Below are 16,170 nucleotides of genomic sequence, written 5' to 3'. Positions count from 1 at the left end.
CTTTGTGGCCAGGAGGGTCACATCCCTCGTGGTCTACCGGTGACTGGATAGGCCACGGTCGCGACTCTGCCGTGCCTCTTTGTCACGGGGGACTAGGTGTCTGCAGATCAGTGGTGAGCTGTGATTCTGTGTGGGCCTCCCAGGGGCACCCCACCCTGGCCCTAGGCTGGCGTCTAATCAGAGTTGAGTCTTGTGGATGAACCTTCCCATCCTTCATCAAGGCCACATGTCTCCGTGTCCATGACCCGACGCGGCCCCCGTGTCAGGAGGGCCCTTGGCAGGTCGGGTCACTACACCCAGGGAGAAGCCGCACCCTGTCCCGTGTCTGATTACTGGTGAGGGTCCAAGACCCCGGGTGCGGGTGCCAGCAGGACCTTCAGCCCCTACCTGGCCTAGAGGGATGGCTGGAAGATTCGGGATACGGGCCCTGAGACAAGGTTCCTTCCAGGGGCAGCGAGCGGATCATGGGCGAGCTGGGGCCGCTGGTTCCTCAGCCCACGGGACAGGGCTGGGGCGTGGCCCTGAGCGTCCTGAGCCGGGAGCTGGGCCCCTTCCGAGGGTGCGAGTAGCCGAGGGAGGTTGAGTCAGGCCTTGGGATCACCTGGGGTGCAGATGATCTGGAGGGTCTGCCGCGTGCTGGAGGGAGCTCATTCGGTCGCGAGAGACACCTGCGGGTGCGCGGCAGGATTCCAGAGCGGTCGGGTGTGGTGCAGGAGCAGGTGGCATTCGCATGGGGACCGGAGGCATGGGCACCACCCTCCCGCTGAGCAGAGACGGGGGGCCAAGGCCGCAGCCAGCGGGACGGCGAGGGGCGGGCCCTGGGCGGGCCAGAGTGGGCCTCCGGGCAGTCCGTAGGGCCTGGGGCTGACCTAGCTGTGCTTCTGAGACGAGAAGCCCAGGGGGCCCGGAGTCTGGAGCTGAGAGCTGGGAGGGGCGGGTGGACGTGGGAGGGACAATCATCACCGTGAGCCTGAAAACCAAGAGGCCTGATGAGCTCGCCGGAGTGCGAGGCCTCAGAGGGCAGGAGGGGCCCTGGGCGCCAGCACTCGGGTCAGGCCCCGGGAGACGGCCCGAAGCACTGGGCAGACTCAGGCCTGGAGGTCACCGGACAGGAGCACCGGCTGGGTCGGGAGCGGGGACACGCGGGGCGGGTGGAGGGGTGAGTGGGGGGGGCGAGGGTTGTGTTGCGAGTGAAGGTGTCGGGACATGTGGTGTCTTGCTAGCAGGTGAGGGAGAAGGGGCGCCTGAGGGGGGCCCTCGAGAAGGCCGGGGGGTCCCGAGGACAGTAGGGGGGTGGGGCACGGGGAGCGGCCCCTGGGTGCTCTGATCGCAGGGGTGGCCCCTTGGGAGGGGTGTGAGGAGGAGGGTGTGGAGCCCGAGGTGGAAGCTGGGGCGTGCGGGGGCAGGAGGGGCGGGGGCAGGGGTGTGAGCGGGGCCCGGGGCTCTTCGGCCTTCTGCCCCCGGCCTGGGTGGAAACGGGGGCCCCTTCCTGCCGTCTTTCAGCCCCTGCGGATTCGCAGGCTCTTTCGCCCCTTCTTCTTGATGCAAAACTCCTCCATGATGAAGAAGACGCTCAAGTGTATCAGGTCGTCGCTGCCGGAAATGGCCAGGTGGGCTCGCCGGGCGGGTGGGGTCTCCTGCTCCCTGCTGTGCCGTCGGGACTGCGGCCTGGGGAGGCCGGTGGGTGGGTGTTCGCGGCCTTCCGGCAGCCCCTTAGTGGCCTTGTGCCCCCTGCCTGATAGCTGCAGAGCCCTGCGGGTGCTCCCTTCTGCCCCGCTGTGGCCGTGACCCCTCCCCGCCCGCTCTCCTCCCGTCCCTCCCCCAGTTCTCTCTCCGTCCCCTCCCCCAGTGGCTCACATGGGTGACCCCTCATGTTCCAGCCCAGATGGCTGGACGTGGCCTTCCCCTCTGGGAGACGGGATCCTTGGACCCCCAGGAAATGCTTTTGGGGTCACCGATCGTCCCTGCCAGGGAAAGAGGGCTCCCTTAGGGCGGGACCAGTAGCTGAGCACACGGCGGGCTCTGTCGGGGCAGGGCGCTCCCCGTGCGGTCGGGTCGGCTGTCCCTAGTCCCTTGTCCGCTTGGGTGCGTGGGGTGTGTGTCCGTGCTGAGCGCCCGCCCCCGCCTCCCCAGTGTTGTGCTGCTGCTGGCACTGCACCTGTGCGTCTTCACCATGCTCGGGATGCTTCTCTTCACAGGCGAGAAGGTATGGTGCTCCGCTCTGACCCGGCCCGGGGCCTTGGGGTTTGGGTGGACAGGGCGGCCCAGGGGAAGCTTCCGGGTCATTCTGGGGCCCAGTTAGGCTGCCTGCCCTAGCCTGGTGACCAGGGTCAGTGTCGGCCCACCCAGGCTCCGGGGTCTCTCCACGTGGCCGGTCTTCCGTGCACCCCTGATGGGGCCCCCGGGTGCCCCCTGCCTCGCGGGCTCAGGGCTGGTCTGCCTGGTGGCCCTCCTTCCGTCTCCCCTCCCTGCCCCGTCACTCACCTGGCTTTCTTTGCACCCCTGTTAGATGGAGGCCCCCTCATTCTGGCATTTGGGGCCCTCGGGATGGACTGCACCACCGTCCCTCTCACGGCACCTGCCTGTCCCCACTTCCTCTTCTCCAGCTGTGGGCTTTTGCCCTCCCCCCCCCCCCCCGCCCCTGTCCCCTTCCTCCAGCTCCTCACTGCTCCTTGGCCCCCAGTGGCTTGTTGCTGTGTGGAGGTGTCTCCCACCTGTCGCCCCGGTCCCCCCGCCCCGTGCATCTGTGGTCCAGCGTTGTCCTTCCTCATGTCCTGGCCAGGGCTGCTGTCCTCAGGCCTGGAGCTGTCCTGCCTCTGTCCTGGGAATGTGGCCGATGGTCAGCCAAGGCCGGTTTTCATTGAACTTGTGGTATTTGGGGGTTCAGGCTGTGCTGTCCATGAGGGGGGACTGAACGCTGTCCTTTCTGACTCCGGGAGAGCTGGAGCTGCCACGCGTGTGTGTGTCTGTGTCTGTGTGTGTCTGTCCGTGTGGTTGTGTGGTCGTGTGTGCTGTGTCTGCGTGTGTCTCGGCCAGGGCGGCTGAGAGCTTTTCGCCGTGGTTCCCAGCAGACCCTCTTTGGTGGCCGGTGTCCCTATGGGTGCGCGGCCTCCCTGAACACTGGCTCTTGGGCCCAGAGGCCGTGACTGAGGTCCTGTCTGTGAGTGCAGAGCCTGCTGGGAAGTGATGGGGACATGGCAGGTCAGGGGATGCTGACCTCACAATGGCCGCTGGGGCAGAGGCCCGACGGCGCCTCAGAGCTGTCACGTTCGCTCTCAGCAGGACGACGGGCAGGACCGGGAGAGGCTGACGTACTTTCGCAACCTGCCGGAGGCCCTGACCTCCCTCCTGGTGCTGTTGACCACGGCCAACAACCCTGACGGTGTGTGAGGAGTGGGGAGAGGCCCCGGGGGGGCGGGGGGGGCAGCTTTGGTTGTCGCTGGGCCGCAGAGCCGGGCTCCGGGCCGCGGGGGTGCCGAAGGCCTTTTTATCGCCCGGGGGAGGATGACACTGGCTTCTCTCCCTCCCTCGCTCCTTGGTTTTCTTTCCCTGTTTGTCTTTTCCCTCCTTCTTCCTGCCTTTTTCCTTTTTCTTCCGTTTTTTCCCGTCTCCTGTGCTCGCTTCCTCCCTTTGCATCTGTTCCCTTCGCCTTGTCTTTCCCCCGGCTCCTGACTTCACCGGGAAGCTAAGAACGCATGAGATGTGTGTCTGGCGGGGCCCCCGGTGGCCTCCTCTCTGAGGCCTGACCGCTTTCCCTGTTGCCCCCCGGGCCCGGCCCTGGGTCTCAGGTGGCTGTGGCCGCTCACGTTTGGGGTGGCTGCCGGGGCCTCTCTGTCTGGGCGAGCGGTACGGCCAGGGTGGGGTGCCGTAGGCCTCCGGGGCTTGGCCGTGGCCTGGTCCCCTGGCTGGTGACTTTCGTCTTGGGCGCGGGGGGGATCCCCCCATCACAGAGACCTTCCCGGGAGGGCAGCCCCCGGCTTCCACACCCAGGGAGAGCTGTGCAGCGGGACCCCGAGCGTTGTGCCCTCGCGTCCCGTGAGTCCTAGCGAGTCACCCGAGGGAGAGCTGACCTTCCGGTCTGCGGGGAGTTGACAAGGGAGCAGATCTCAGCGGAAGGGAGGAGCAGCCTTGAGAAGTAGTGAGCCCTCCATTCCGAGGGTGTGCAGGCAGAGCCGGGGGTCGGCATTGGACCAGAAGGCCTCCTGGGTCTCCCAGCCGAGCCCTTCTCTCCTCTGGGAGGCAGACGGCGTGGGGCCGTGAGGGGATCGGACGGGACGCTGAGGTGGGAGCAGGGTTCAGTCTCTCCGCTTTCTTTCTCCCAGTGATGACTCCTGCGTACTCCAAGAACCGGGCCTATGCCATTTTCTTCATAGTCTTCACCCTGATAGGTAAGTTCCGGTGGGTCTGCAGGGGTCACTCGGGACAAGATTCTGCCCCCAGTGGCAAGATTGCGAATGCTCAGGTGTGAGTGTGCCCTCCCGACCCCATGACCTCCCCCTCTGTGCCCTCCCGACCCCATGACCTCCCCCACGTGCCCTCCTGACCCCATGACCTCCCCTCATGTGCCCTCCTGACTCCATGACTTCACCCCAGTGTGCCTTCTTGACCCCATGACCTCCCCCCATGCGCCCTCTTGACCCCATGACTTCACCCCAGTGTGCCCTCCCGACCCCATGACCTCCCCTCATGTGCCCTCCAACCTCGTGGCTTCTCAGTGTGACCATCTCGTGGTCTTTGGTCTGTGACTACCGATGGCCCCTGTGCCCGTGGCTGGGCAGGCCCGGTGTCTTGCGTGTTCATCGGATGAGGACAAGGCTACGTGTGGGGTGACTGGTGTGCCCTGGGCACCTGACGGGAACCACGAGCACGCCCTGCTCTGTGACCGTCCCTGCCCTTCTTGTCACCCCCCCCTGGGGGATTGCTGTGCCCATGTCCCCTCTGTGCCCCTGGATGCCGGCCTGGCCCTGGGCCCCCGGGGTGCTCCCTCTAGACTCTGCCCGATGACCGCGGCTTTTCCCACTCGAAGGAAGCTTGTTTCTGATGAACCTGCTGACGGCCATCATCTACAACCAGTTCCGGGGCTACCTGATGGTGAGCCGGGTCGCTGTCCCTGTTCCCGCCTGAGCAGCTGCCCCTGGAGGCCAAGCGGGGTGCGACCGAGCTGACCGGCCAGGCAGTCCCCACAGTGAGGGGTGGCCGGCCAGGGGTGGGGTGGCGGCCCCTGCTGGTCTCGGCGCCGCCTCCCGTGGGGAAGCGGGAGCCGTGGCACATCCTTGCCGTCCAGGCCGCTTCTAGAGGGAGGCCTCGAGGTCGCCCCTCCCAGGGCAGGCGTCCCCGACCCCACCGTGTGTGTGAGAGCTGGGGGCCCCAGGCGCGCAGAGCGGAAAAGCACGTCTGCGTGAATTCCGCAGGCCGGGAGGGGTCTGGCCATGCCCCCGGGGCCCGAGGGGGCAAGGGCCGCTCCCAGCTGCGGGCGGGTGGGTGCCCCCAGAGGCCGCTGCACAGGAGGGGCTGTGTGGCCGGGAGAGGCCCGACCCTGCCACTCAGAGCCATCGTCCTGGCTTGCAGAAGTCCTTCCAGACCTCGCTGTTCCGGAGGCGGCTGGGGGCCCGGGCCGCCTACGAGGTCCTCTCCTCCATGAGCACACGGGGAGAAGCCCACCCTCGAGGGTGAGTGGCGGGGCTCCCGGGAGCCCCTTCTCCCCGAGGAAGTGGGGGCGCCTGCTGCCGGGAGGGAACGCCTTAGGGGTGGCGTGCTCTGTGGGGCGTTTCCCGGGCACCGCTCTGCCCAGCTCCCTGCGGGCTGGGGCCTGGGCATCCTGAGGACACCGCCTCTCTGGTGCCGCGGGGTCGTCCTCGTGAGCCCCGGAGACCCCGGGCCGGCGGGGGCCGAGGCGCTTTGGCCCTCTCCCCCGACGGCGCCCTTCCCGCGCCCCTGCGCTCGGGCGCCCGCACCGGCGGGACCTGGTCTGGAGGTGGTGTCGGGGTGGAAGGCTCCGGCTCGGACGGCTCGTTGGCCGTGGCGCTGCCGTCGTCCTGCCTGCTGCTTCCGAGGGCCAGCGCGCTCCTCTCGGGGGCGCGACAGTAGTGTCTGTGGGCATTTTAGACGACAGGACGTCGGAGGGCCTGCGGCCGGCTCTTTCACGGAGGCCCGTGTCATCGCCCAGGGCGGCTCAGTCGCACGCGCACAGCCCAGGCCAGAGGGGCGGGCGCCGGGTGCGCTGCGCTGGCCGGGCTCACTGGGGCGCGGTGTCTTTCTTCCCAGGGTCGGGGTGGACCCCCAGGACTTCCTGCAGGTGCTCCAGAGAGTCCAGCTGGACAGCCACCAGAAACCGGTCATCATGGAGGTATCGGAGTCCCCTCTTCCCCTTGCCCTCCTCGGTCTGTGATCTGGGCTCCCCCTGGAGGTCACGTCGGCCAGCAACCCCGCTTCCGCACAGGGCGTCATTTCAGATCGGCCCGGGGGCCGGTGGGGGCCGGGCCCGGCGCACCCTCCTGTCCTGGGCCCTTCCTCCCCTGGGCCCAGCTGACCCCTGCTGACCTGTGTTTCTGTCTTTTGTAGAAGGTGCGTTCCTACGGTGGCGACCTTCTGTCGGCCGAGGAGTTTCAGAAGCTCTTCAACGAGTTTGACAAAAGGGTGATTAAAGAGGTAACTGAGCCACCTGCTTAGGGCCAGGCCACCCAGGGTGAACGGGGAAGTTTACGGTGCGTGTTGGCATTGATCACCCGGGTGACCCTTGGCGTCAGTGCCAGGGATTCTGGCCCCGAGGATGGGGAACGGGAACAGAGGTTGCTGGGCTCTTGGAAACCGAGGAGGTTTTGTTAACCTGATGCAATTCGCAGACCACAGGGACTGGCCTGGGCCAAGCCTGACTCAGGGGAACCTTCTGGATGGGTTTCCCTGTCTGCGTGACAGACTCTTACCTACTTCCTGTGTGTCCTTCTCTGGAGCTTCCTGAGTTTGTCCAAAGCGTTTGTCCTTTGTCCTTGACCCTGATTTGTAAAGTCCCCAGACGGGCCTTGGCATCCAGCTCAGCACTGTGTCCAGATGACTGTCCCGTGTCAGTTATTGGCGTGTAATTTACGTACATTTGTTCACAGAACACTTTGTGTCTGGTGGTAACACCTGGCGTGTGTTCAGGGTCCCCCCCGGATAGTCCCTCGTGGTTTACTTAAGCCGCTTAGTGACCGTTTAGGCTCTCTCTGCCTCTCTTTTGGTGTTCAAAGACTGCTGGGATGAACGTCTTTGTGCACCTATTTTCGTGTTTGAGATTATTTCCTCAGGCTGGATAGACTGGGATGAGAGAGAAGGGAGGAAAAGTCGAATCCCAGAATAAGGGGGTGTGGACACCAGAGGGTGCCCAGCGGCCACGTGCCCCCCGTAGGCACGTGTGTTTGAGCACACGTGTGTTCCCTCCCCAGCGCCCGCCGCGGCCCGAGTACCGGTCTCCCTTCCTGCGGAGCGCTCAGTTCCTCTTCAGCCACCGCTATTTTGACTACCTGGGGAACCTCATCGCCCTTGGGAACCTCGTGTCCATTTCTGTGCGTGTGCCCTTGCCCTCGTGTGGACGCGGGAGGCGCCTCGCGCCCGCCCCCCCCTCCCCCCCTTGCCCCTGCCCCTGCCCCTCCTCCCGGCCCCCTGCCCGAGGTCTCTGCCGGGCCCCGCCGGCGAGCCGCCTCCCGCTCTGGCTCCGCAGGTGTTCTTGGTGTTCGATGCCGACGTGCTGCCCGGGGACCGTGATGACTTCGTCCTCGGGGTGAGCTCTGGGGCCGTGCGGCCGGGGTGACAGCGGCCAGAGGGAGTGAGTGTGCACGGCCTCCCTGCCCCGAGGCCCTCCTGCCGCAGAGCGGCTCCTCCTGTCGCGGGGCGCCCCCAGAGGAGGGGTGCTGGCCCGGGCGAGGCGGGGGGCGGGGGTGGGGGTGGGGGGCAAGGCAGCGGGTGGGGCCGCCCCATCTGGCCGCCTTGTCTGGCCCTGGGATTTGAGCTTCTCTGTGGCCGGTTCTCAGCCCTTTTTGGAACCGTGAGCTCCTTTCTCAATGTTACGTGGTCTCGTCAAGCTCTCTAGGAATTTAGAACCAATTTTCCCACGTTGGATGTTAAGCAAAGTAGCGGCCACGCCCCCACGGTACCTAACGCCAGAACTCTTAACAAAGCGGGTGTTTTCACAGGAGATGGCGTCGTGAACGATGTTAAAATTGACACAAGCGACTACATCTTCTCTAATTACGTCGGAAGCTGTTTGATTTATCTGGTTTAATGTGCTAGGACAGATTGTGTCCTGTGTGTTAGATGTGGAGCAAAACTTACCCTAGTTTCAAAATAGAAACAAGGGCTTTTCTGACCTGACGCTTGAAATTCCTGCATTTTGCATTTCAGGAAAATCAGATTTTCTTCTTTCTTCTTTCTGTTGTATTTTTTTCTGGATGACCCCAGAAAGGTTCAGTCTCCTCCTCGTGAATGACACATTCCAGAGGTGGCTGGTTTTCATTCCTGACAAAAGTCAAATTGGATACACTTGATCTATGTTTTCTCTTTTTTTTCTTTTTTCTTTTTTTAAAAGAGAGAGCACACTGGCTCGAGAAGGGGAGTGGGGTGGAGGGGGAGGGAGGGAGAGAGAGGGAGAGAGGGAGTCTTAAGCAGGCTCCACACTCAGTGTGGAGCCTGACGCAGGATTCGATCCCACGACCTGAGCCCTGGGATCGTGATCTGAGCTGAGATCAAGAGTCAGACGCTTAACCGACTGAGCCACCCAGGTGCCCCATATTTTCTCTCTTGTAACGGTAATTGTTCAGCACTAGAGTCAGCCTGGTAGCTTATGAGAGATTTCTGGTCAGATGGGGTCTGACAGCATCTCTTCACGGGTGAGCGAGGCAGCACTAGGAATATGGAATTTTTTCTTTTTTTAAAATTTTAACGTTTATTTATTATTGAGAGACACAGAGCATGAGCAGGGGAGGGGCAGAGAGAGGGGAGACACAGAATCCGAAGCAGGCTCTAGGCTCTGAGCCGTCAGCACAGAGCCCAGTGTGGGGCTCGAACTCACAAACTGTGAGATGATGACCTGAGCCGAAGTCAGTCGCCCAACCAACTGAGCCACCCAGGTGCCCCAGGAATATGGCATTTAGACTGGACACCTAGGTGGGGTGACTGCGGCGCTCACCTCGCCTCCCCACCCTCGGGACTCCCGTGTCTTACTTCCTGGCTTCAAACACGACCGACCGGGACCCAGTAGCCTGAGGCCACGTTCAATGCGAAGAGTGTCTCAGACACACCCCCGGAGGCTGGGAGGGCGCTGCCTACGGGAGTTGTTAGAGGTCCCCTGGAAGTTGGACCGGAGGGGCCAGGGCAGAGACAGCCGGGGGCGCAGGCTCGGGGGGCGGTGGGGGGTGGAGTGTGACCCCGGCCTTGCGGGCACAGAGAGGATGTGGGGTCGGGAGACGTAGGGCCGCAGACGTGCGAGTTCTGGAAGCCGGCGTGGGGTTCCAGGCCACCTGAGGGGAGGGTGTGGGGCAGGAAGTTGGGGTGCTGGAGACGCCCCGGGTGTGAGCGGCGGGCGCGTGGGAAGGGCAGCCCCGAGAGGCCAGAGGGGAGGCGAGCGGAGGGCGGGTGGCGCGGGCCGGACGCGAGGCAGCTGTGTGTGTCCCTTGCAGATTCTCAACTGCGTCTTTATTCTGTACTACGTGCTGGAGCTGCTGCTCAAGGCGTTCGCTCTGGGCCTGCGGGGGTACCTGTCCTACTCCAGCAACGTATTTGACGGGCTCCTCACCGTCGTCCTGCTGGTAAAGTCTGAGACGGGCCGGGCCACTGGCCTCTCCGGGCGGGCGGTGTGCTCTTTGCGTCTGGCTCTGTGCCGTGTCCCGTCCCAGGCCGTCCCTTGGGCGCTGAGGGCCACAGGGAGCCGCGCTCCGGCCTGCAGGGGCAAAGGGCCGGCTTTCGCCCCGGTGCGCTGCTTGGGGGGGGGGGGGGGGCGGCCCGCGGGGGCCTGCGGGGGGCGGGGTTTCCGCTGCACTTGAGTGTCACCGGGCAGGCTGCCCGACCCCTGCGGGGGGGCCCGGAGGAACTCACGGTGCCCACCCTCTAAGCCGGCCCCGGCCACAGACACTAAGGACAGTGGGACCTTGATGTGGGTGGCAGGAGGGGCCGCGGGGGTCAGGCACCCTTTCCCTAGAACCTGTGGGAGTGGAGGGTCACGCGTGAGGTGTGCGTCGTGGCAGCCATATTGGTCCGACATCTGTTCGTCTTTGATCGGAGGTGTGGGCTCCTTGGGGCAGGAACAAAGACGGTCTGAGAGCCGGGCCTCCGGTCTGTCCTTGACCCGGGCTCCTCCAGCCTTTCCGGTGTCCTGCCCTCCCTGTGTGTAGGCCACCGCCTCCTGAGACTAGAGTGTGTTTCTCGGCCGCAGGAAGTCCCATGTTTGGAACCAACCCACGGGGACAAGGACGGAGCTCTGACTTCCCCCCAAAGCCCCGTTCGAGGGGGAGCATGTTAGACGCGAGCTTTAGAACTCGTTTGAAAGCCCCCTAGGTTAGGTTGCTGTAGCGATGCCTTCTCTTCTTTTGTGATTAAAGGTTTTGGAGATCTCAACTCTGGCTGTGTACCGATTCCCACACCCAGGCTGGTATGTGACTGGAGAGAACCGAGGGAGGCTACAGCAACCAGCGCCCTGTAGGCCCCAGGGGTGGGTGGCCCGTGCCCAGGCGCCCTGGCCTGTCTGCTCGGGCTGCTCCAGGGCCCATGGCCCGAGTGTTAGGGAAGCAGGTGGCTCGGAACTTGGCCCACTAGGACTGTGGGAGCAGGTCTCGTTGCTCTTGGGGATCCCGTGACATGTCCTGACTCGCCGTCAGATTGATAGGGTTCCCAGAGCTGTGACAAGCCGCTAGCGGGCAGTGGTCTCAGCCCCGGCCCCAGGATGGGGCGTGCGGCCCCCGGAGATGCCCCACGTGCGGCTGGGAGCCGTGTGACCTTGGCTTGTCACCTCCTGCTCTGAGCGCCAGTTTCCCACCCTGTGGCATGGCGGAAGCGGGGGCTGCTGAATCCCCACGGCTGTCGGAGCCCCACCAACCCTGGTTCTGGCCGCATAGCAGTGTGGCTGTCTGGCCAGGGGGTCCCAGAGCGCCTCGAAGTGTGGCTTGCGGTGGCCGTCGGGTTGCGTTGCCCGGAACACAGCTGCCCCAGCCGGGGCCTGTGCCGGCCCCGCCCTCTCAGTGTCTCGGGGGCTGCTTGTCTGCCAGTGGGGTGGCCTGGAAGTGTCTGCGACTCGGCTTAGCTGCCCCAGGGCCAGCCAGGAAGGGCTTTCGTCGGGGACATGGGTTGGGCTGGGGCTGGTGCTGTCCGTGGTGGTGAGCCGGGGCCTGGCAGGAGCTCAGGCCGCCTGGTTTCTCAAGTGCAGTGAAAACCTGCTTTTGTCCGAGAGTCACAGGGGAACATTTTGCGTGAGCATGAGTTTCGGGTTGACAAGAGCACAGTAAGCTCCGAGGGACACCTAGGGGGTCAGGCTGCAGGGTGGCATCACAGGAGAGGGCAGAGTCAGGACGGGGGTGGAGTCAGGAGACAGGGTCGGGTGATGGGGACAGGGGACGAGGTCAGAGGGAGGGGCTGAAATAGGGTGGTTAGGGGTCAGCGGAGAGGGACGGGACCGGCTCAGGGACCACGTCTCTTCCACTCGGGCTGGGACCAGAGTTGGAGTGTTCCGGCCTCTGGAACCTGAGTGTCTGTCGTGTGAGATCGGGGTGCGATGGCTGGGCACCAGTGTGAGGGGCTGTGCCTTGACCCGTGCTGTCCTGGGCCGACAGGTGTGGGCAGTCCGGGCTCAGCGCGCGCCAAGACGGGGCCCCCCTCCCCTGCGCGCCCCGCCCCGTGGCTCTCTGCGTCTCTGTTTCTCTGTGTCTGAACACACACCTCCCGGTCTTCCTGTCGCCGACGTCTCGAGGCCCTCCCGACCGTCTCCTGTGTGTCTCTCCAGGAAGCCAGAGATGCTGGGCCTGCTGTCGCTGTGGGACATGGCCCGGCTGGTGAACATGTTCATCGTGTTCCGGTTCCTGCGCATCATCCCCAGCATGAAGGTACGTGTGTGCCTGACGCCCTCACCTCGCCACCCTGCCTTACTGCCCCCGCTGTGGCCTTGCTCTGGGGAGTGGGTGAGCCTGGGCAGGGAGGGACCGAGAGCAGGACCGTCCCCTTGGTCTCCCTGGGGCGTGTCCCCAGCCCTGCACTGCAGCCGGGTGATGCTGGGGGCAGCTCCAGCCCTGCTTTTATGCATGAGGAGAGGGAGGCCAGCGCAGGTGGACCCGTGTGGGGGCACCGCGGCCGTCTGCGGCGGTAGCTTTGGGCTCTCTGGGGCCCCTGGCGTTGGTGAGGGGCGGGGTCTGGAGCTCTTGGAACCCACGTGTTCCCAGGCGTCCTGAGGTTTCTAGAAGGCCGTGGGCGTGGGCTCTCAGTGGCTTTTAGTAATGAGGGGTGAAGGCGGGACGGGCCAGGGTACTCCCCTCCAGGACCCCCAGTGCAGGCGTGGGGTTGGCTGGGGTGCTAGTCTCTGGGACCCCGATGCGGGAACCCGGTGGCTCGTGACATCTACGAGCCTCGTTTTCTCTTAACGTGCCCACAGGGAGGGACGCCAGCCTTGAGGGGAGGGGAGCCGGGCGAGCAGGGGATCTAGGCCCAGCGCCCACCCGGCACGGAGGTAGAGTTTGCTCCTCCTGCTTTCCTAAGAACTTTTTGGGAGAGAAGAATCCAAGGACATCACCCCCTTTCTACGTGTACGAGTCCCTCCCCCTGAGCTCGTCTCTTCTTTCTGCCTCGCCGTGCACCTGTCCCTTCTGGGGCTACCTGTTTCCAAGCAGAGCTTCCCACCCGAAGGGGACCTGGGGCCCTGGGTGCAGCTGGGGGCCGCCGCCCACATGCGTGTGGGGACGCGTGTGCACACGCGGTCCCCTGCGTGCAGCACGTGATCACACATGTGCTCGTAACTACACCGCGCATCTCGTTACATATTCCTGTGCTGACACGCCTGTGCAAGTACACGGTGACCACACGCGGTAACACACCCATACGTGTAACCGCACGCGTCGTGCACGTGTAGCACGGTAGCCACGCTTAATCGCTTGCGCGCGCACACACACACACACACACACACACACATACACGGTGCTTTCTGTCGTGTAGCATCCAGCGTTAGGATCTAACGCATCACGTGGGGAAAATGAACTATTTGGAGAGCTCTTCCCTGGGGCTCAGGCTTGCATGTGAGGGGAGCAGCCCTCTGTGGGTGGGGTGCCTGGTGCATCTCCGGAGCTCCCTTTGTCAGACCTGGACCCTGGGGCTGACCTTTCTCAGACTTGGACCCTGGGGCTGACCTTTCTCAGACCTGGACCCTGGGGCTGGCCTTTCTCAGACCTGGTCCCTGGGGCTGACCTTTGTCAGACCTGGTCCCTGGGGCTGACCTGGCCACCATGGGCCTGTGCTTGTGTGGAGCCTCCAGACCAGAGAGGAGCAGCCAACCCAGCCTCAGTGGGTCGCTGGGCAGTGTGATCTGAGCCCCTGTGTGCCGTGGCTTCGCCACAGGACTTGGGATCGAGACACAGCTGCGTCTGGGCGGCTGGAGGCATTGGTGGGGGGCACGTGGGCGTATCTGGGCGTGCGTCTCTGAGTATGAGTGTGTGTGGCGGGCGTGGATGTATCTGCGTGTGAGGGTGTTTATGGGCGGCTGTGGGACGTTTGTCCAGCTGTGCGCTATGTAGGGGTGTGCGTGTGCATGCAGTTGTGTGTGTGCGCAGATGGGTAGGTTGGTGGTCCACTGGTCGCGTCCCGCCTCTCCGGGCCAGGGTCTGGGTGGCGGGCAGGGTTGGCATCACCTCAGTGGGACCAGAGAGAGCAGGGCCGTGCCTTCCTCTCGTCCTCAGCTGATGGCCTTGGTGGCCAGTACCATCCTGGACCTGATCAAAAACATGCGGGCCTTCGGCGGGATCCTGGTGGTGAGTGTGGCTGTGGGGGTGGGGGTGGGGGTGAGCCTGAGTTCGGCCGGAGGCCGGGGTGAGTGCGGGGCCGGCCGGCCCCTCCGGAGGAAGGGGGGCCCTGGGTGAGGTGGCTGTGTGTCCGGGCCGGGAAGCCGCGTCGCCTCCTGCCAGTGCAGAGGGTGGACCTCAGGGCTGGTCTGTGGGGAGGGCTGCCCGACCGCGCTCCCTCTCTGTGCCAGAGATCCCGTCGGCCGCTTGGAATCCCTCACGTTTCTCGGATCGCGGGCCGCATTGAGACACTGGTGTCCTTTTCTTTTTTTCTTTTTTTAAAAGTTTGCTTATTTTGAGAGAGAGAGAAGGCGGTTGGGGAGACCGAACATCCCAAGCAGCCGTTGTGCTGTGAGCGCAGAGCCCCACGTGGGGCTTTGGTCTCATGAACCGCGAGATCGTGACCTTGGCCCAAATCGAGAGTCAGGTGCTTAACCGACTGAGCCACGCAGGCGCCCCCCGAGACGCTCATTTTAAAAGTATGAGAGTCACTAGGGGTCCCTGCAGCCCCCAGAGACCCCAGATGGGGTTTAGTCCTCCCTCCTTGCTGAGGGGGATCTCGGGAGCCCCCAGCCATGTCGGCCGAGGTGCTGCTGGCTCTGCCCTGTGGTCCCGCCCTGGCGGGCAGGGGGGACACCGAAGGCTGCTCTCGGCACGAAGCCCAGCAGTGGGGACGGAGGCCCAGAAGGGACTGGGTTAGGCTGGGCTGTGTGCCCCTTCCTTCTCCTGTTGGGCTCACTGGGGACAGGTGGGGATGGGTCGGGCCGCTGGTGGCCTCGTCCCTCTGTGGCACGAGCCTGCTGGGTGGTGCTCCTTGGACCTCATCACCTCCTGGAGAAGTCTGGCCGGCTTCTACCTGCCCCTCCCTTGGGGACCCCTCCCCTGGGGCCCCCTTCCCTTAGCACTGGCGTCTGCCTCCAGTGGAGCCCGGGGTAGGGGTCCTTCTTACCTCTTTCCTGACACACCTGTCCCAGAGAAGAGGCGCACAGCCTTGCTTCGACTTGGCCGCCTCGGTCTTTCCCCTGGGCCCCCAGTTCATCTTTGTGGCTCCCCTGGTGGTGGTGGCTCCTTGCTCCTTCACTGGGGGGCAGGTTGGTGGCCAGGAGAGGGTGCCCGGGAGGAGAAGTCCTGGTGCTCCTGGGGGAGGCCAGCCGTACCCGGGGCTGGGGGCTGGGGGCAGGTGGCCTTCACGTGCTCAGCCCGGCCCTGTGGCTCTGTGTGCCGGTGGCATTGACCGGGCCCGGCCCCGCCTCCCTAGGTCGTGTACTACGTCTTTGCCATCCTGGGCATCAACCTGTTCCGAGGTGTCGTCGTGGCGCCTGGAAACGGCAGGTGAGCGGGGCCTGAAGGTGCCAAAGGGAGTGCGTCTCGGGGTGCGGAGTCTGGGGGTGTGGAGGAGCATGAGCCTGGATGGTGGTGCGGGGGCGGGCCTCCTGGTCCTCGTTCCTTTGCCTCCCCACCTCCCCTCCCCTCTCCGCCTCCCCTCCCTCACCCAGACTCTGCACTGAGAGCGTGTCTGAAGCCTGCTCAGCACAGCGGCCCCACCCCTGTGCCCCACTTGGGAACTTCAGGCCAGGCCATGCCCTGGTGGAGCGGAGCGTGGGGCCAGACCTAGAGCCGGCTGTCTGGGAGGCTCGGTCTCCCCTGTTTATCTGCGGCTCTCGGCCCCTGGCCGTCCTCGCAGCACCTCCGGAGATGGGGGCATTTCTGTCTCTACCTTCTCGGGCCCAGACCGGTTCCAGGCGTGCAGGGGCTGAGGCAGTGCTGGGGCCCCCCGCGTCCGTGTCCCCGTCCCCACCCCTGACCCAGCTTGTCGTGTCCCTGCAGCCTGGCCCCCGACAACAGCTCGGCTCCCTGCGGAAGCTTCGAGCAGCTGGAGTACTGGGCCAACAACTTTGATGACTTCGCGGTGAGCCCCGCACGCCCTGCTCCGCGGGACCCCTGCCCTCCCGACCCCCTTCCTCTGCCCTCCTGGAGCCCGTGTGTGCGTCCCCGCAGGCCGCCCTGATCACTCTGTGGAACGTGATGGTGGTGAACAACTGGCAGGTGTTTCTGGACGCCTATCGGCGCTTCTCGGGCCCGTGAGTGACCCCGCCCCCGCCGTGTAACTGTGCCGTGCGACCCTGGGCTCGCCAATCCTGGGGACCGCCGAGGGGTGAGGCTCCTCAGG

At 64.8% G+C, this 16,170-nt stretch overlaps 1 protein-coding gene across 8 annotated transcripts in view; it reads left to right on the top strand.

Moving 5' to 3' along the window:
- TPCN2 (two pore segment channel 2) overlaps positions 1-16,170 on the top strand; it is a 74,670-nt gene that overhangs the window by 8,890 nt on the left and 49,610 nt on the right. For 5 of the 8 annotated variants that reach the window (XR_008290229.1, XR_008290228.1, XR_008290227.1 and 2 more), the window contains exons 6-22: positions 1,504-1,610; positions 2,134-2,206; positions 3,280-3,382; positions 4,323-4,388; positions 5,027-5,091; positions 5,569-5,669; positions 6,265-6,346; positions 6,562-6,648; positions 7,422-7,541; positions 7,697-7,756; positions 9,651-9,779; positions 10,569-10,618; positions 11,963-12,062; positions 13,899-13,970; positions 15,259-15,332; positions 15,828-15,909; positions 15,999-16,081. Coding sequence is in view for 1 of the 8 variants with exons in the window: in XM_027045740.2 (XP_026901541.2) it covers positions 1,504-1,610; positions 2,134-2,206; positions 3,280-3,382; positions 4,323-4,388; positions 5,027-5,091; positions 5,569-5,669; positions 6,265-6,346; positions 6,562-6,648; positions 7,422-7,541; positions 7,697-7,756; positions 9,651-9,779; positions 10,569-10,618; positions 11,963-12,062; positions 13,899-13,970; positions 15,259-15,332; positions 15,828-15,909; positions 15,999-16,081 (1,454 nt within the window). In the remaining 7 variants the exon portion in view is untranslated. Of the gene's footprint in view, positions 1-1,503; positions 1,611-2,133; positions 2,207-3,279; positions 3,383-4,322; positions 4,389-5,026; positions 5,092-5,568; positions 5,670-6,264; positions 6,347-6,561; positions 6,649-7,421; positions 7,542-7,696; positions 7,757-9,650; positions 9,780-10,568; positions 10,619-11,962; positions 12,063-12,604; positions 12,680-13,898; positions 13,971-15,258; positions 15,333-15,827; positions 15,910-15,998; positions 16,082-16,170 lie in introns of all 8 variants that reach the window. The other 3 variants (XR_008290226.1, XR_003416047.2, XR_003416048.2) reach the window with 3 other exon arrangements.

Source organism: Acinonyx jubatus, chromosome D1 (assembly GCF_027475565.1).
Source record: "Acinonyx jubatus isolate Ajub_Pintada_27869175 chromosome D1, VMU_Ajub_asm_v1.0, whole genome shotgun sequence".
NCBI classification, from domain to species: domain Eukaryota; kingdom Metazoa; phylum Chordata; class Mammalia; order Carnivora; family Felidae; genus Acinonyx; species Acinonyx jubatus.
Note: the sequence above shows the minus strand (reverse complement) of the source record. Positions and strands in the feature narration are given on the sequence as shown.